Genomic DNA, 19,070 nt, shown 5'->3' with positions numbered 1-19,070 from the left:
GTCTCTATTTTCGCATTGAATCTTATTCGAAGAAAATTCAACGTCCGACCTTCAATAAATTAAAAGAAACAGTTAAGATATAACCATTGTATAGTAGAAATAATAATTTTATGAGCACAGAACAAAATTCATGATAATATATAGGACAATAAGTACTTTTTAAATATAACGTGTGATTTCATATAAGAAAAAAATATAGTGTTTATTCTTTACCTAAAGCATTCCCTATATATATTCTATAGAACTGAATCCTCATGGGCAACAACACTAGTCACTAACAAAAACTACTATTTACATTACACTTAATTCTTAATTTACCATTTATCGTAAAAGTTTTTTTCTTAATCATCTAAAGACTTTATTGATATTTTTAAGTCTGAAAATGCATAAAACGATTTAAAGTAAAATTTCTCCGAAAACAAAACTAACGAATTCATAATATTTCAAAAACTAGAAATTATCACAAATTCTTTCTTTTTAAAGTCACTGAAATTTTTCCGCATAAAGATAGACAATGTACTTAGCACAAAAGTATATATATGCAATATCTTTTTCCTTAGTAATAAAAAAAAAGTTATAAGAAGAAAAAAAAACGCAAATCACGCACGTATTAAGGTTGGTACCGCTAAGATTCCGACACATGTTGACATCCTAAATGTACATAAACTATACTTCACGTGTCCTAAAAGCTCTGTCGGGGATAAGTCATCGATAAATATCCATCCACTCACAAGTTCTTCTACTGTCGTCTATGGGTTCCCACTTATTCTATAAGTCGTATATAGCCATCAGCCGACGTGAGACTTCAAATCCGACTTTGTAAAACACCCTCAGTTACGCACTTTAATAACCAGTATTGCCACTACCAAACGAATTATTCCAGAGAGACAAAGTCGCAATTACTAGCAAGCAACCCCTCTCGGTCCCCGACGATTTTGAAGGGGCAAAAATTGATTTAACTCCATCCAGTAACGTCGCCATCACCCTCTAAAACTAGGCCCCAATCTAGTTTCTTCCACTTTTTGTTTCTTCTTTCATTATTTCTTTAAAAAAAAAAAAAAAAAAAAATCGAACGGCTTACGCAAGGAAAACGTGCTGGAGGAACTTGTAACAAACGTTGGTTGGGTTTTTGTCATTACTTTTTAACTTTTTGTCGGTAATTGTTGTCATTACTTATTATATTTATATTGTCAATTCATTCGATTCGTGACAAATGAAATAATTTCATATTTTATAATGACAGATATATAGGAAATATAATTAATATGTTAATCACCATAGTAATGGAACTATGGAAGACTTGGACCATGGTAAATATCTAATAAAACTGTGCTAGTCTAGAGATATGGCATGTATGTTTAGGTGTAAAATAATTATTAAGAAAAACAAACTCGTGACGATTTACGTTTTTCTATATTGGACACCGATCACTGTCACTTACTAGATTTATATAAACAATAAAGAAATAAATAATTAAAAACACGTTATATTCGAGAGATGTTAAAAGCCACAGAAACCTATTGGCTAAAATGGATTTATGATTTTATTATATAACTTACACATGAGCAAAACAAGACATTCTATACTTCTTTTTTTTTGTAATCCTCTCCATCTTTTTTTTTTTTTTACGTGTAACCCATACGAAGAATCTTTAATTTTTTTGTTGTTGTTGGTAATATCAATCATAAGTATGTCGTCGACCGGACAAGCGCCGGAGAAGTCCAACTTTTCTCAGAGGTGTAGTTTGCTCAGCCGGTACTTGAAGGAGAAGGGAAGTTTTGGGAATATAAATATGGGGTTGGCTCGAAAATCCGATCTTGAGCTCGCCGGTAACTTCGATCTCAAAGGTATTTTTTTTTTTATATTTCTCTCCTTTTACGTTTACTTCAACCGCCGCCGCCCATAAAGACCAAAGTTTTAGAAATCTCAGATTCTTGATTGTTCAACATAGGGGTTTCTGATTCTTGATTATTCAACATATATAGGGGTATGAGATTTTAGTCCTTTGCTGCTCTGTAGTCTGTAGATTAAATAATTAATACCCAAATTATATTTTTGTCCCTCTAATCTTGAGCATATATAATAGATTCTTTTAGACTGTTTAGTAAGAGATTTTGGTATGGTTTATAAGAAAATTTTAAAAGAAAACAAAAAAAAAAAAACTGTAATTTGACTTTGGTAGTAAAATTGATAGAGTTTGATCGTTAAGTGAATTTTTGTTTTGTTTGGTTTGGTTTGGTTTGGTTTAGGTCAACAAGATGTGATTAAGAAGGCAGAAACCTCAGGAACCAGATCCTTCGATTTGATTCAGAAGCTTTCTAAAGGTGAAGCCTCTACTTCTTCTGGGGGCAAAGCCATAGATATAATTGATCTCAGGTACCGTACACATACAACTTATATATCTACCTTTCCAGATTTCGGTTAGATATGAGTTAATGTTCAATCTTTATTACATTTTGTCGCAAGGAGTACCGGTTAAAACCGGTTATAGATGTGTGAAGTTTGACTAATGTACAATACAAATGGGTTTGATTTTGATTTCAGTGAACCGGAGCCTGGTTATTCACAGCTGACCATATTCTTCGGAGGGAAAGTTATGGTATTTAACGAGTTTCCTGAAGACAAAGCAAAGGAGATAATGCAAGTAGCAGCGAAAGAAGCGAATCATGTTGCTCATGTTGAATCGAAGAACACTCAGAATGGCATGAATTTGGACATGGACATGAGCATCAGCAGCAAAAGCAATGTGATCATACCTGATCTGAATGAGCCAACTAGTTCAGGGAACAATGAAGATCAACAAACAGAGCAGCAGCAACATCAGGGTGTGGAACGCATTGCAAGAAGAGCTTCTCTTCATCGTTTCTTTGCTAAACGAAAAGACAGGTAAAACTAAACTTGGACTCTGTTTCTTTTCTCTTTTTGGTTACATGAATTGGTCCTAATATCGAATATGAGTCTAATTAAAGTTAATATGTACAATTAACCTAATTATTGGATTAGCTCAACTTATTAGGAGAGTGATGATTCAACGCTTAGAGTTGTTCAAGGAATCCCATATCTTATCCGGAACTTGTCACCAAATACTTTGAGTTTGAGATGAGACATAGAGTAATATATAAGAAATATGAGTTAATCATTTTGTGTTGACAGGTGACTTTTTTTTTCGTTCTGAATACTCCACAACTGTTATATAATCTAGCTAGTCCTTATTGTTTCAAGAATTTTATTAGTAAAAATATCAGGAAATTTCTAAGTAAAGAAACACTAATTAAAAACTCTTTGTAAGTCAATATCTAGTTTGTTTATGAAGGACCAAGCATAATGACGGCTCTAATTTATTCTTCTTAAACTATGTATAAAACCAGTAAAGAAGTAGTATATAGTATTGTAAAAAAAAGGTATTAATATAGATTCCACGACCAAATTAATTTGTTTAATTTTAATTTTGATGATGCTTCAATATTTCTATAAGACCTATATAATTTACAAGTTAAAAGTTATACGTTTTGAATAACAGGGCTGTGGCAAGAGCTCCATATCAAGTGAACCAAAACGGTAGCCATCTTCCTCCCAAGCCAGAGATGGTCAGTCCATCAATAAAGGCAGGCCAATCCTCACGAAACTTTGCAACTCCTCCAAAACCAAAGGCACATAATTAAATCATCATATGCCGATGGAGGTTGACAAAAAAAGGAAGGACAGTGTTCGAAAGATCTTCAACTCAAGCTATAGGGGATATGAAAGTCATCACCTGTTCATGTTTTTAGTTTCACTTATTTAGGATTTGAAGCCAAATATACTTATTATATATATCATTCCATACTTTTGACCAATCTGAGTGATTTTTAGTGTATTTCGTAGCTAGTATTATTTTCATATATCTTAAATTGAATGTAAAATTTATTTTAAAATCCAACAAAATTGTTTTACAATGACGTTATATAGCTAAAATGTTTGAAATTAGAAACAGAAAAGCTGATTTCTAAGAGTTGTCAGCCTTTAAAGGGCTGTGGAAGACGAGTGACAAACCAGAGACGGATGCCCATGCAGAGGAAAATGAGCTACAGAAGGTTCAAACTCATGATGCATGACTCTCAGTTAACACTCCTAACGCCACTAGACCAAAGAAACTTTTGAGAAAATAGGGCCAAAGTTTGTATATAATATATAAGGCCGCAAGCATATGCTTCATTGACTTGGCCTTTAGGCCGGCTCTGTGCCCATGCCATCATCATATTCATATGCTGATATAGTGATATGCATGAATTGCTTGGTTGCGGAGAGAACTAAAGCACTTGAATGTTTTTGTCTTGTTTTTGTTATATGTCTACAACTAAGGAGGTGTTATTGGATGGATGATTTCTAAATTCATATGGAATTGTAAATTCTAGAAATCAAAACACATGGATTTTGAAATAACATGTTTTATCCTTGGATTTGAATCCTTCTATTTTACACTTTCAAATCCATACAAAACATGTATGATGTATGTATACATAAGCTATTGGGCCTCTGTTCAAAAAAAAAGAAAAAACATAAGCTATTGGGCTGGGACAGTCACAGGAACCCAACTTTCCCAACCATTGTTTTTGTTTCTGTTACACGGAGACAAATTAGAGAGACTGGGTGTTAAGACTGTTTTACCCCTGTCTTAATCCCGTATAATTTTATTAAATTACCCTTATGCCATCCTCTGTATCTGCTGCTGCTCTCTCTCGTGCCGTTTTCTAAAACCCTAGCAAAAGCTTTTATAGACGAACTCCAAAAACTACTTTCAAGTTCTCTTTCGTCCTCACTGTCTCTAATCTCAAAAGCACAGAGACTTGAATCAAACCTAATTTTGCTGAAATCTCTCAGAACCCTTATTCATATGCTTTGATTGAAAACAACAACACAATGTCAAAGACAAAGCCATTGAGTAAATCATCGCAGGACTTGAGTCTACTCACATCTGACATCGCATCGTTCGCTTCCTCTATTGGTTTAGCTTCATCTCTTCCTTCTTCTGGTTTCAACGACACTGATTTCAGAAAGCCTCTTAAACCCAAGTCCAAGAGAATTAGAAAACCTAAGAAGGACGCTTCCGCCGATGATAAGACTAAAGAAGACGAACAAGGAGGAGACACAACAACAACAAGGAACCCTAAATCGAACACTGGAAATGAAAAGGGCAAGAAGCCAAACAAAGATGCGGCGGCGAAACAAACCATACAGCCGAAGCCAAAGCCTGGATTTTTATCTATTGAGGATGACACTACTGGGGATAAGGCGAAACGTTTCAATGAATTCAAGGGTTTGCCTAAGTTACCATTAGTGAAAGCGAGTTTATTGAGCTCTGAATGGTACAATGATGCGGCGGAGCTGGAGGAGAAGGTCTTTGGTGGCCGTAGTAAAGTGGCGGTGGCGAATAAAGAGGATTTTAATGGTGTGGTGGAGAAGAAGAGAGAATTAGGAGAGAGGTTGATGTGGCAATACGCAGAGGACTTTGTTACTTCGAAAGGAAAAGGTGGAGATATGAAGATGGTGATGTCTGCTCAAAAGTCAGGGACAGTTGCTGATAAAATCACTGCCTTTGAGATTATGGTTGGAGAGAATCCCATTGCAAATATGAGGTCTCTTGATGCCTTATTGGGTATGTTTCTTGTGTGTGTTTCCAAGAAAACGAGTCTTTTGTAGGTTTATTTAGTTTCTCTTTGTTTTGGAATGGTGAAATCATCTGAAGCATTTTGTTGATGTCTCTGTTGATTGCAGGAATGGTGACTTCAAAGGTTGGAAAAAGATTTGCATTTAGGGGTCTTAAGGCTCTATCAGAAATTTTGATCAGGCACGTATTTCTTACTCTCATACTTTGCTATCAAGTTTTATGTGTCCAAAATTATGTCAGTCTTGATTTTTTTTTTCCTAATTAACTGAGGTTTTTTGTCTTCTCCAGGTTATTACCTGATCGGAAGCTGAAGACACTTTTACAACGACCCTTAAACAGCATTCCGGAAAATAAGGATGGTAACTCGCTTTTGCTGTTTTGGTACTGGGAGGAATGCTTGAAACAGAGGTATAGAAAACTTATCATTTTGCTTCTAGTTGTTGTAGTTACTCCATCAAGTTGGTTTCTTAGGCTTCTTTGATGGCCTCATTAGACAAGAAAAGAAAAATATAGAACATTGTCAGATAGCATATACTTCCCAAAAGCTTTTCAAAATGTAGTTAGTTTAAATCAGGCAACGAGGGATGTGTGTTTATCGTTTTTCCAAGATCTGTATCTTCTATGGGTTCCAGAGAATCGATGTGTCAGTTAATAAGCTTACGATGCTGATTTGTAGGTATGAGCGATTTGTCAACGCCCTTGATGAATCATCTAAAGATATGCTCCCAGAGCTTAAAGACAAGGCTTTAAAGGTATATCCTATCACCACTCTGCACCCCTAGCTTATTTAGCAGCATTGGTCTCCAGGTTTTGTAAGATTCTTGATGAGCTATATCATATTAGACATTTAAGTATTATCGATGTTTAAGTAATTTTTCTCTTTTTGGTTCAGACAATATTTTTCATGTTGACAAGCAAATCAGAACAAGAGCGGAAATTGCTAGTGTCATTGGTGAACAAGGTATTGTCAATTGTTACTTTCAAATATTTGTATTCTAATTATTTTTTCCAGCTGTGCCCCCTTTAATTGTTCTGTGGATTACTTTACACAGTTGGGGGATCCTCAAAACAAGAGTGCATCTAATGCTGATTATCACCTAACAAATCTTTTGGCTGATCATCCTAATATGAAGGTGCGGCTGTTCAACCTGTTTCAGTATTTGGTTACTTATTGATTTTTTGTTTGGCCTCTTCTCTTTGGCTTAACTGTGTAGTAATTTTTGCAGGCTGTGGTGATTGATGAAGTTGACTCCTTTCTCTTCCGACCTCATCTTGGGTTGCGTGCAAAATATCATGGGGTATGTCCTTTTATTTACTGTTTATATTTTTAAACAAATGTCGTGTTTCACCATTCAACTCTATTAAGGATCACGATAACCATTTTTCTTCGTTTTCTTACTCATCTTTGTAAACTGGTTTATGGTTATCACAATCTGAAGTGTAATATTTAACTTCTTTTGATCTGAATGGGTTACAGTTTTACTGAGACTTTACAGAAGAAGAGTAGTATAAACTTTATCCACGAGTAGCTTTTCTTAAACCATGCTTATCAACCCTTGTAAACTTCACAGGTTAACTTTTTGAGTCAGATTCGATTGAGCCACAAAGGAGATGATCCAAAGGTGGCAAAACGCCTAATTGATGTATATTTTGCCCTATTTAAGGTATATAACTGGCATCTAACTTCTAAATGAGTGAGAAATCAAACATTGTCTTGTGATCATAATTTTTTTGTCCCTCAATTTCCACCTTCCTTTTTCATGATCTCAGACTTCTACCGCCCCTAAATGTTTTCTTTAGGGTGCCATTAATCGTAAGTCATAATATAAAATATTTCACCGTTTTCTGAGACACAGGAGTGTGTTTGCATTCTTACAGGTTTTAACCACTGAAGCAACTAGGAAACAAGGCGCAGATGATAAAGGAGTCGCTAATAAGAAAAATGCCAACCCAAAGGACACAAAACAAGAGACATCATCTGATTCACCCGTTGAATTGGATTCCAGAATTTTATCAGCTTTACTAACTGTTAGTCCGGATGTTGTTATTTTTTATTTACATGATATCTAATAGCGTTGAGACTTTACAGCTCAACTTATATCTTATTCCGTTACTGCAGGGAGTTAACAGAGCTTTTCCATATGTTTCCACTGACGAGGCCGATGATATTATTGAATCTCAGACGCCGGTGCTTTTTAAACTGGTAACTCCTAAAGTTTCATCGTATAACTTTCGTTTCATTTGTTGCAACCAGAAAATTAATAAAGAACATGGGATTTTGAATGCGTCTAGGTACACTCGAAGAATTTCAATGTGGGAGTTCAATCACTTATGCTTCTTGACAAGATCTCATCCAAGAATAAGATTGTCAGTGACAGGTTTTACCGTGCGTTGTACTCGAAACTTCTACTTCCCTCTGCAATGAACTCTTCTAAGGCAAGCTAAATTTTGAAGCTTCTGTCTATCTGTGTTTCCATCACGTCATATTATTCTTAGTTTATGAATGGATTATCACCCTTACAATTTGGTAGATCCCAAAATTAGTTGCAGAGTGTTAGCGTATTCACATTTCATACATTTTTAATCTTGTGATAAAAACACTTATGTATCTCTCCCTGGCATGCGCCATAGGCTTTTCTTCATAACCCTGTTTAATAATTTTTCATTCCTAATTTTCAGGCTGAAATGTTTATTGGACTTCTTCTCAGAGCCATGAAAAATGATATAAATGTGAAGCGTGTGGCTGCCTTCGCCAAAAGAATCTTGCAGGTTGGTAACATGAACAAGTAATTTATGTTTTCAGTGACAATATTAATATCATTCGTCCTATACCGAAATCTTGGTTATCTTGTTATATTAATTATTCATGTTGACACACTCTGTATACAAACTTCTTTTCGTTATCTCTAAAGTTTACTCTTAAATATTTGAATAGGTTGCACTTCAACAGCCACCACAGTATGCCTGTGCATCCCTTTTCCTTTTGTCTGAAGTGTTAAAAGCAAGACCACCTCTATGGTAAGCATTTTTTGTTCTGTTAACTATATATGCCATGGCTTTTATCTGGTGATACAATGGTCCGTCTATTTACCTTGCAGGAAGATGGTGGTCCAGAGTGAATCAGTTGAGGAAGAAGAAGATGTAGAACATTTTGAGGATGTGATAGAGGGAGATGATATTGTTCCCATTAATGTAGCAGAGAATGAGAAGAGTAATGTTCAAGTTGATCATGATGGTGGTGAAATTACAGGTAGAGATGGTGATTCTTCTTCAGATGACGAAGAGGCTTTGGCAGTCAGGCAATCTGATGAAGAAGATAATTATGCTTCTGATGATTCTGAAGAGCTGTTTATAAAAGAAACTCCCCATGAGCTTCAAAAAACCATGGAGGTTTCTAATGACATGGAGAAAAGAAGCCAACCACCAAAGAAATCAAGTTGTCTTCCTGGAGGATATGATCCTCGTCATAGAGAACCTTCTTACTGGTCAGTTAATTTCATCTTTCATCGAAGCTTAAGTATACTGCTTTTGTCCTAAATATATGTCTGACAAGCTATGAGTGGAACTACGATAATATTTTAAGCCATCTTGCTTGGAACTGAATCCTTGATCTCAAATTAACAGTAACGCAGACCGTGCGAGTTGGTGGGAGTTGGTGGTTCTTTCAAAACATGCTCACCCTTCGGTTGCTACAATGGCCGGAACCCTTCTCTCAGGAACGAATATTATTTACAACGGAAACCCGTTGATCGATTTATCTCTAAGTGCTTTCTTGGATAAATTCATGGAGAAGAAAGCAAAGCAAAACACTTGGCATGGTGGCTCCCAGATCGAACCTTCCAAGAAGGTAAAAAGCTCAAGCTTCCAACAACTAGAGTTGTAAACCATTTTGTTATCTACTTTCACCTGTTACAGTTCTTCTTTTTCTTTGCATGTGCAGCTTGACATGTCAAACCGTGTGATTGGAGCTGAGATTCTCTCGTTAGAAGAAGCAGACGTGGCTCCTGAAGATCTAGTCTTCCACAAGTTCTATGTGAACAAGATGAATAGTACGAAACAATCAAAGAAAAAGAAGAAGAAGAAGCTACCTGAAGAAGAAGCTGCCGAAGAACTTTACGATGTGAATGATGGTGATGGTGGAGAAAACTATGGTAGTGATGTTGAACTCGATGGTGGTGATGAGAGTGACAATGATGAGATTGAGAATATGTTGGATGATGTTGATGATAATGCTGTGGAAGAAGAGGGCAGTGAGTATGATTATGATGATCTCGATAAAGTAGCAGGAGACGATGAGGAAGAGCTTGTGGCTGATGTGAGTGATGCAGAGATAGACTCAGACATGGACATGGACATGCTTGATGGTGAAGAAGATGTTGAAGACGATGTTGATGATAGTGGTGATAATGATAGTGATGGTGATGATGGTCGTGGTAAGAAGAAAAAGCAAGAGAAAAGAAAACGGAAATCTCCATTCGCGAGTCTTGAAGAATACGAGCATCTGATAGACCAAGACGAGAAGGATGATTCCAAGTCTAAAAGAAAAGTAGCATCAGAGCCCACAAAGAAGAAGAAAAAGAAGAAGACCAAAGCATCAGAGTAAAAAAAGTTTAAAGTAAGAAGCAAGACTTGTTGAGTGTTATGCAAGGCTCCTTGTGCTGCTGAGTGTTATACTGAAACGCCGGGGATAATTTACCCCAATTTTTGTGGCCTTTTTTTTTGTTTTCATCTTTGAAGAAAAATATATTGTACGATTATGTTTTAATTTAATCACTTGAGACTTGAAAGTTGAAATTATTGTTCAAATATCACGAACTTTTTTGAGTATTTTTTATTTACAGTTAAAGACAAATATTGAACACAGTGATGTGATGGTATCACACTATCATGACAGGCATGAGAATCCAAGTTGATTTAGTTGTAATTTGGTGGTTAGTAAAATCATCTTAGATCTTTTAATTGAGTGATATGATTAAGACATGCTTAGTTCTTATGTTACCTTAAAAATCTTACTTTTTTTGGGGATAACCGAACCTTAAAAATCTTACTTNTCTTTCATCGAAGCTTAAGTATACTGCTTTTGTCCTAAATATATGTCTGACAAGCTATGAGTGGAACTACGATAATATTTTAAGCCATCTTGCTTGGAACTGAATCCTTGATCTCAAATTAACAGTAACGCAGACCGTGCGAGTTGGTGGGAGTTGGTGGTTCTTTCAAAACATGCTCACCCTTCGGTTGCTACAATGGCCGGAACCCTTCTCTCAGGAACGAATATTATTTACAACGGAAACCCGTTGATCGATTTATCTCTAAGTGCTTTCTTGGATAAATTCATGGAGAAGAAAGCAAAGCAAAACACTTGGCATGGTGGCTCCCAGATCGAACCTTCCAAGAAGGTAAAAAGCTCAAGCTTCCAACAACTAGAGTTGTAAACCATTTTGTTATCTACTTTCACCTGTTACAGTTCTTCTTTTTCTTTGCATGTGCAGCTTGACATGTCAAACCGTGTGATTGGAGCTGAGATTCTCTCGTTAGAAGAAGCAGACGTGGCTCCTGAAGATCTAGTCTTCCACAAGTTCTATGTGAACAAGATGAATAGTACGAAACAATCAAAGAAAAAGAAGAAGAAGAAGCTACCTGAAGAAGAAGCTGCCGAAGAACTTTACGATGTGAATGATGGTGATGGTGGAGAAAACTATGGTAGTGATGTTGAACTCGATGGTGGTGATGAGAGTGACAATGATGAGATTGAGAATATGTTGGATGATGTTGATGATAATGCTGTGGAAGAAGAGGGCAGTGAGTATGATTATGATGATCTCGATAAAGTAGCAGGAGACGATGAGGAAGAGCTTGTGGCTGATGTGAGTGATGCAGAGATAGACTCAGACATGGACATGGACATGCTTGATGGTGAAGAAGATGTTGAAGACGATGTTGATGATAGTGGTGATAATGATAGTGATGGTGATGATGGTCGTGGTAAGAAGAAAAAGCAAGAGAAAAGAAAACGGAAATCTCCATTCGCGAGTCTTGAAGAATACGAGCATCTGATAGACCAAGACGAGAAGGATGATTCCAAGTCTAAAAGAAAAGTAGCATCAGAGCCCACAAAGAAGAAGAAAAAGAAGAAGACCAAAGCATCAGAGTAAAAAAAGTTTAAAGTAAGAAGCAAGACTTGTTGAGTGTTATGCAAGGCTCCTTGTGCTGCTGAGTGTTATACTGAAACGCCGGGGATAATTTACCCCAATTTTTGTGGCCTTTTTTTTTGTTTTCATCTTTGAAGAAAAATATATTGTACGATTATGTTTTAATTTAATCACTTGAGACTTGAAAGTTGAAATTATTGTTCAAATATCACGAACTTTTTTGAGTATTTTTTATTTACAGTTAAAGACAAATATTGAACACAGTGATGTGATGGTATCACACTATCATGACAGGCATGAGAATCCAAGTTGATTTAGTTGTAATTTGGTGGTTAGTAAAATCATCTTAGATCTTTTAATTGAGTGATATGATTAAGACATGCTTAGTTCTTATGTTACCTTAAAAATCTTACTTTTTTTGGGGATAACCGAACCTTAAAAATCTTACTTTTAAAAGAACATATCTAAACTAAACCCATTATCGTAAAAGATGTACAAAATTTTGAAACATTTACAAATCCATAAATGGATCAGGTCAAAACGATATAAATTAAGTACGTCCACAAATATAAAATGTACCATAATATATTATATATATTATTTTAATAACTCAGGAATGATCCTAAAAGTTTCTTAGCCCAAACATTAATTTTCTGGAACCGGAAGAAACCATGTTAAATTTCGAATCCTGTAGCCAATATTACCATAGTATATATTAGATCCGACAACAATTACAACTATTACGTTAACCATTTTATAGATAGATTACATTAAAAAAAAAAAAAAAAGTAGAAAACAGTGACTTATTACGAAGTATTAAATGTATGAAATACAAATACGTATTATTATTATAAATTTATAGATTACACGAAGTCGAAAATTAAAGTAGATTAGTTGCACAATTGTCGCGCACTTACATGAACAACACCATCCCAACTGGCTTGTCTCTACTTTAGTTTTGGACTCTAGCTAACATATAATCTATAATTTCACTTAAATAAGTTCCTAACCTTTTCACTAATATTTTTTAAATCTCTAAAACAAAAAGTATTATCCTCAGAATATTGTGTAATACATCTTACTACTCTTTATATAATTAAAATAGCATAACTCGATTTACGCAAATCAATACAATGATTACGAATCGGAAGTAATTAGTATTCCAAAACTTAGATTGCTTGTCTGGTTCGGTTCGTGTGATCATTCCAGTCTATATATGCACACGCATATACGCATATATGTGCTTGTGTCATTTTCATTTTCCCGACTCTTGATTAGGTCTAGATGCATACGTACATAAGTTTATTAAGATAAGACATTGGATAGTTATCTAATATCTCAATGATGATTGATGAGTGAGTACTATTTTACTATTTGATTACCTTTGCCATAACCAAGTATTATGTTCGACAATTTATAAAAAGAAGTATCAACTAAAATTCCTTAAATGATTAGCTTACCATCCACAACTTTTTTTTTGTTCCATAAAAAGACAGACAGTAAGGTCTTCTCCACCTAATTTCTTGGAAATGCCAAACTAACTTTATTCAAAAAAATATCTTTGATTATATTGAAAAGGCTAACTAAAAAGACTGTATATATTTTGTATATATAAAAAAACAAACAAACATAATATGTCTAGAACCTATTTTCCCTCAAATACTGTCAAATTAGTTTATATGGGTTTTCGAATCTTCATTAATTTGATCGAACGGTTTTGTAAATTAAGATATAATAAATTGATGTTATTCGTATGAATTTAGAAAACAAAAAATAGTCGACAGATGGGAAGTCATGAAGACCATATTTGTTATTTTGTATATATGAACGACAAAAAATTAGCATTATCGGGTAATATTGAACAAAATTGTGGACAAGATGTAATCGTTATCTAAAAACATCACTCTTTGTCCGATCATTAGACAACAACACGCAATAAGAGGTCGCCTACACATCTCTATAAAACACCGCACATACGTATATATCTAACTATTTTATAAAATAAATCTATATATACATTTTTTTTGGAAACATTTAGCAAATAAATCATGGGGTTGGAACATATTTACCATGCCATTAATATTTAATATTTAATATTTAGTTAAATTTAGTTATATTTTTTAAAAGCTAATTGTTATACATAAATTCGGTTTAACTGTTAGAAAAGCATATGCCATATATTTCGGTTTAATTGTCATACATAATTTCGAAATGTTGTTATAGAAACTAATTAGTTTACCAAAATTATTAAATAAACTTTCCTAAAATGTAGCTACAAAATCGCAAAATTGAAACCGAATCATAAATTAATATAGTTATAAAATCAATGATTCTTAAAATATCTCTACTAAATTAATTTTTATTTTCCTTAATCATTTTTGGTTTATGCTTATACAATCTTTATATTTAACATCATATTCCTAAAATATATCTACAGTATAATTTTAAAAATTTCTTGCTTGCTCACTAATTTATTCTGAGTTTCATATCACAATTAATTATATCATTTTTAAAGCAATATAAATAACCCCTCGCTATCTAAACGAAAATGCACCAAACTAACTACATACAACCACTAAAGAAATCTTAGCAAAATCGATGGAAACACACTACAAGAAAACAATACGTTTTCCTACCAAGTTTCCTACCAAAATTTTCGTAGGGATATTTTCCTTCGGAAATCCTTCAGCTTTTTGACGAATAAAAAATTGTCGAAGGAAATAAGAAAGGAATTTTCTATGGAAAAAGAGGAGAGAAATGAGAAGTGTATTTACTTCGTAAATCCGTCGGAAAACAATTTCGAAGGAAAAAGGGAAGGAAGGTCGATAGAATATTGAAAGTATAATAGGGGAAGGAATTCGGAAGGGAATTTTGCTCTCATTTTCCTACGAGAATCGCTACGAAGGAAACGTTGAAAGCAATCAGAAGGAATATAGAAGGATTACAGGCTGAAGGAATATAAAAGGATATATTCCTTTGGGTTTCCTACGAAATGTATTATTCCAAAGAAAATGAATTGTTTAGATAAACAAGCCAAAACAAAACCAAGTGGGCAATGAATCGGAAAGATTCGAAATAGTTTTTCTATATAAGACAGCCATTGCCTATCTTAAATCCCAGACAACAAAAATATTTATAGCTCTGGCCTATCTATATATTATTTCAAAAACAAGATTTTTATTTTACGATTCAAACTTTTTCTTTAAATATTTACAAAAAAATGAATAATTTTCGCACGTGGTTGGACAAAGAAAGATGTTATCCGAATGGGATGCTTACGAGGGAATATGCAGCTGGACTCACCGAATTTATGAACGTTGCTATGAATCAGGAAAGCTGCTTAACAAGTGGTAAGATGTTATGCCCATGTCCATCTTGTAATAATAATATCGACATTGACAAAGATTTAGTCTGGGGACATATTTATAGTCTTGGAATTATGTCAAGTTACAAAGTTTGGTTTTATCATGGGGAAACTGATGCTTATCACGTGGGTAGTACAAGTGAAAATGTGCCTAAAAGGGTAGAAGAATCTAGATTGGATGAAGGAGGTGTAGGAACGGTTCAAATGGTTCACGATGCACATAGAGAAAATATGCAAGAATTTATAGAACCTGCAAATATAGTAGAAGAACCAAATTTAGAAGCCAAAAGATTCTACGATATGCTAGATGCATCGAAGAGTCATTTATATGAAGGTTGTAAGGAAGGACATTCTCCTTTATACGCTGCAACTAGGATGATGAATATAAAGACGGATTATAACTTGGCAGAAGATTGTGTAGATGCTTGGGCAGATTTTGTTAAAGATATTTTACCTGAAGACAACATCTCACCAGCTTCGTATAATGAAATTGAGAAGATTGTTTCTGGTCTTGGTTTGCCATATCAGATGATCGATGTTTGTATCGATAACTGTATGATTTATTGGCAATCAGACGCAGAGTATTTAGCTTGTCGATTTTGTGGAAAACCCCGGTTTCAAAATACAAGTGGGAGGTCCCGAGTAGCGTTTAAGCGTATGTGGTATTTGCCATTTGCCGATCGGTTGAAAAGGTTATATCAAGCAGAGCGGACAGCTGCAGCTATGAGATGGCACCAGGAGCATTCAACTGATGGCGAGATCGCGCATCCCTCAGATGCAGAGGCATGGAAACATTTTCAGAGAATTTATCCAAGTTTTGCAGAAGAAAGTAGGAATGTCTACCTTGGACTATGTACAGATGGTTTCAACCCATTTGGGAAACATGGACGCCAATATTCTTTATGGCCAGTGATTCTCACACCTTACAATTTGCCTCCGTCTTTGTGCATGAAGAGAGAGTTTCTATTTCTGTCTATCCTTGTTCCTGGTCCAGAACACCCAAAGAGATCTCTTGATGTCTTCTTACAACCTTTGATTCATGAGCTACAAGTTCTATGGGAGCACGGAGTTCAAGCCTATGACGTATCCTGGCAGCAAAATTTTACGATGCGTGCGGTGCTTATGTGGACTATTAGCGATTTTCCAGCCTACGGAATGTTATCTGGATGGACAACGCATGGGCGATTATCATGCCCATATTGTCAGGACAATACATATGCATTTCAGTTAAAACATGGAAGAAAGACCTGTTGGTTTGATTGTCATAGACGTTTCCTACCACGGTCGCATCCTTATCGCCGTAACAAAAAAAGTTTTAAGAAAAACCATGTAGTTTCTGATGGTCCACCGCCTGAGCCAGATGGTGAAAATATATTGATGCAACTTAGGGATTTTGGAGTGGAAAAGACAACATATTGCGGGGGGAGTGTGCATAATCCAGTAGATGGTTATGGAGAGTTTCACAATTGGCACAAACATAGTATTTTTTGGGAGTTGCCTTATTGGAAAGATCTCTTGTTGAGACACAATCTAGATGTCATGCACATTGAGAAGAATGTGTTCGATAACTTGATGAATACGGTTTTAAATGTCCCGGGGAAGACAAAAGACAATATCAAATCGAGATTAGACTTGCCTTCAATATGCAATCGGCCTCATTTACATGTCTTATCAAATGGAAGAGGTCCAATCCCTAGATTCAGATTAGATGGAGATGCTAAGGATGCATTATTTAGGTGGATTGTTTGAAAGGTTAAGTTCCCTGACGGTTACGCTTCCAACTTACGAAACTGTGTTGACAACCAAGAAGGTCGATTATCAGGGATGAAAAGTCATGATTGTCATGTGTTTATGCAACGATTACTACCATTTGCATTTGTCAATCTCCTCCCCAAAAACGAACATGAAGCTATTGCAGGTATTATTTATTGACAGGATGTTTGTATGATTGGTTTTTATAAAACCATAAGTAATAATATCTTTCTATGAAATTGGTATAATGCAGGTATTAGTGCTTTTTTCAGAGACCTATGTACAAGATCACTAACGCCAGCTGGTATCAGGCAATTAGCTGACAACATACCAGTTCGAATATGTAATCTTGAAAAGATATTTCCACCCTCTTTTTTCGATGTGATGGAGCATCTTCCAATACATCTTCCTAGAGAGGCAGAATTGGGGGGACCTGTGCAGTATAGGTGGATGTATCCATTCGAAAGATTCATGTTTCACTTGAAAAAGAAGGTGAAAAATTTAAGCAAAGTGGAAGGTTCTATTATTGCTCAAAGCATCAACGAAGAAAGATCTAACTTTGCTGCCCATTACTTTCCCCCAAGTGTTCAAACAAAGAGCCGAAAACCCAGCCGTTATGATGACGGTGGAGAAAAACCACATTACATTACCCAAGTTCCAGATATATTTTCACAAATTGGGCGGTTAAGCGGGAAACCAACAAAGAGGTGGCTTACGGAAGTTGAAGTTAAACATTTGCATACCTACATTTTGTTGAATTGTGAGGAACTATGGCCATATGAGAGGTATACTTTTGTTATGTAATTTTTTGTATTTAATATTGTTTGATTATAAGTATTTATTTGGTTTTAAAACTTGTATATCCAGGATTTATATGGACCAGTTGCGAACATCTTATCCACATTACGATGAGGAAACACTTGCCACAAAAAAACAAAATGAATTTGTTCAATGGATGAAATTCTATGTGAGCATTTTGGAATATTTAGTTTTTTATTTTTTAATAACATGAAAATAATGGACTAATATTGAAACAGGTGCACACATGCAACAATAGAGGTGAGCGATTACATACCTGGTTAGAAGAGTTGGTAGATGGTCCATTGTCGCTTGCTCAAAGTTCACCGACATACTACACACGTGGATATGCATTCAAAGTGTTCCGAGAGAGAGAGAACAGAACAACGATCAATTCCGGAATCAGTACGCAAGCCGGTAATGTAATATACTATGGTGTTCTACGGGAGATATTGGAGGTTGAGTTCCCAGGAGTTATTAATTTGAAATGCATAGTTTTCATGTGTGATTGGTATGATCCATGTATTGGGAGGGGAGTACGTGTAGATAAATTTGGTGTTACTGCAGTAAGAACATCAAGAGTACTTGATAGATATGACCCTTTCATCCTCGCATCACAAGGCGACCAAGTATGTTACATTCCCTATCCTCGCATTACCAAAAAACAAGATTCATGGGTTACTGTTACGCAAGTAAGCCCAAGAGGAAGAGTACACGGAGTTATTGAAAATGCCCCTATGCAACAAACATATGTTGGGAGCATCTCTTCTGTTGAACTTAATCATGACGATCCAACAACAGGAGAATTAGAAGAAGAGACCACGATCGATGAGATTTTGGATGTTTATGAAGAAGAGGCTGGAGAGTTTGATGAGGAGTATGATTCCGCTTCATCTGAATATTCATCTGAATCGGACTAATATTATATTCATATTTACGTTTAATCTGATGATTTTAAATTAAAGCACCTTTATTGTAAATATTGTAAATATTTATATTGTAAATATGAAATATGATATTGTAAATATCATAAATCATAAATCATAATATGTAAATATTGTAAATATGAAATATGATATTGTAAATATCATAAATAATAAATCATAAATTCATAAATATTGTAAATATTTACATAGTAAATATCAAATATTATATTGTAAATATCATAAATCATAATATGTAAATATTGTAAATATGAAATATTATATTGTAAATATCATAAATCATAATATGTGTAAATATTGTTTTAAGTATCCAAAATTATGTAGAAATTTTAAATAAAAAGGAAAAATCAAACAAAACATAAGTTATATATGTGTAGATTTATATAATTTTATATAAATTACAACATAAAACA

The 19,070-nt window shown here is 34.8% G+C and overlaps 4 protein-coding genes across 5 annotated transcripts; all 4 read left to right on the top strand.

Moving 5' to 3' along the window:
- Positions 1,520-3,938, top strand: LOC104712851 (protein TIFY 11B-like). 2 transcript variants are annotated; one of them, XM_019229776.1, is made up of 4 exons: positions 1,525-1,847; positions 2,250-2,376; positions 2,545-2,886; positions 3,521-3,938. In XM_019229776.1, exons 1-4 carry the CDS (start codon positions 1,538-1,540, stop codon positions 3,660-3,662), a joined length of 921 nt encoding a protein of 306 aa, XP_019085321.1. In that variant the 5' UTR covers positions 1,525-1,537; the 3' UTR covers positions 3,663-3,938. The 2 variants fall into 2 exon arrangements, with proteins under 2 accessions (XP_019085322.1, XP_019085321.1); XM_019229777.1 differs by lacking the exon at positions 3,521-3,938 and having other exon boundaries at positions 1,520-1,847; positions 2,545-2,890.
- LOC104712850 (CCAAT/enhancer-binding protein zeta-like) lies at positions 4,715-10,439 on the top strand. The gene is made up of 16 exons (XM_010429828.1): positions 4,715-5,635; positions 5,755-5,827; positions 5,936-6,055; positions 6,324-6,399; positions 6,540-6,608; positions 6,700-6,780; positions 6,874-6,945; positions 7,219-7,311; positions 7,526-7,675; positions 7,767-7,850; positions 7,940-8,083; positions 8,327-8,416; positions 8,583-8,665; positions 8,746-9,132; positions 9,272-9,494; positions 9,588-10,439. The coding sequence occupies exons 1-16, from the start codon at positions 4,900-4,902 to the stop codon at positions 10,248-10,250; spliced, it is 3,144 nt and encodes a 1,047-aa protein (XP_010428130.1). The 5' UTR covers positions 4,715-4,899; the 3' UTR covers positions 10,251-10,439.
- Positions 10,762-11,991, top strand: LOC104712848 (CCAAT/enhancer-binding protein zeta-like). Its single transcript, XM_010429827.2, has 2 exons — positions 10,762-11,046; positions 11,140-11,991. Exons 1-2 carry the CDS (start codon positions 10,894-10,896, stop codon positions 11,800-11,802), a joined length of 816 nt encoding a protein of 271 aa, XP_010428129.1. The 5' UTR covers positions 10,762-10,893; the 3' UTR covers positions 11,803-11,991.
- LOC104712847 lies at positions 14,958-18,677 on the top strand. The gene is made up of 4 exons (XM_010429826.2): positions 14,958-17,081; positions 17,169-17,700; positions 17,783-17,882; positions 17,953-18,677. The coding sequence occupies exon 1, from the start codon at positions 15,020-15,022 to the stop codon at positions 16,910-16,912; it is 1,893 nt and encodes a 630-aa protein (XP_010428128.2). The 5' UTR covers positions 14,958-15,019; the 3' UTR covers positions 16,913-17,081; positions 17,169-17,700; positions 17,783-17,882; positions 17,953-18,677.

Source organism: Camelina sativa, chromosome 9, assembly GCF_000633955.1.
Source record: "Camelina sativa cultivar DH55 chromosome 9, Cs, whole genome shotgun sequence".
Classification (NCBI taxonomy): domain Eukaryota; kingdom Viridiplantae; phylum Streptophyta; class Magnoliopsida; order Brassicales; family Brassicaceae; genus Camelina; species Camelina sativa.
The sequence above is the reverse complement of the archived record's forward strand: the minus strand, read 5'-3'. Positions and strand labels throughout refer to the sequence as shown.

Bases quoted from the DNA above. Each gene is read 5' to 3' on its own strand.
- LOC104712851 (XM_019229776.1), top strand. From the start codon at position 1,538: ATGATTTTATTATATAACTTACACATGAGCAAAACAAGACATTCTATA. The intron at 2,377-2,544 runs GTACCGTACACA...TTTTGATTTCAG, and splicing joins ATAGATATAATTGATCTCAG to TGAACCGGAGCCTGGTTATT. The intron at 2,887-3,520 runs GTAAAACTAAAC...TTTGAATAACAG, and splicing joins TTTGCTAAACGAAAAGACAG to GGCTGTGGCAAGAGCTCCAT.
- LOC104712850 (XM_010429828.1), top strand. From the start codon at position 4,900: ATGTCAAAGACAAAGCCATTGAGTAAATCATCGCAGGACTTGAGTCTA. The intron at 6,400-6,539 runs GTATATCCTATC...TTTTTGGTTCAG, and splicing joins TTAAAGACAAGGCTTTAAAG to ACAATATTTTTCATGTTGAC. The intron at 7,676-7,766 runs GTTAGTCCGGAT...CCGTTACTGCAG, and splicing joins TTTTATCAGCTTTACTAACT to GGAGTTAACAGAGCTTTTCC.
- LOC104712848 (XM_010429827.2), top strand. From the start codon at position 10,894: ATGGCCGGAACCCTTCTCTCAGGAACGAATATTATTTACAACGGAAAC. The intron at 11,047-11,139 runs GTAAAAAGCTCA...TTGCATGTGCAG, and splicing joins AGATCGAACCTTCCAAGAAG to CTTGACATGTCAAACCGTGT.
- LOC104712847 (XM_010429826.2), top strand. From the start codon at position 15,020: ATGAATAATTTTCGCACGTGGTTGGACAAAGAAAGATGTTATCCGAAT.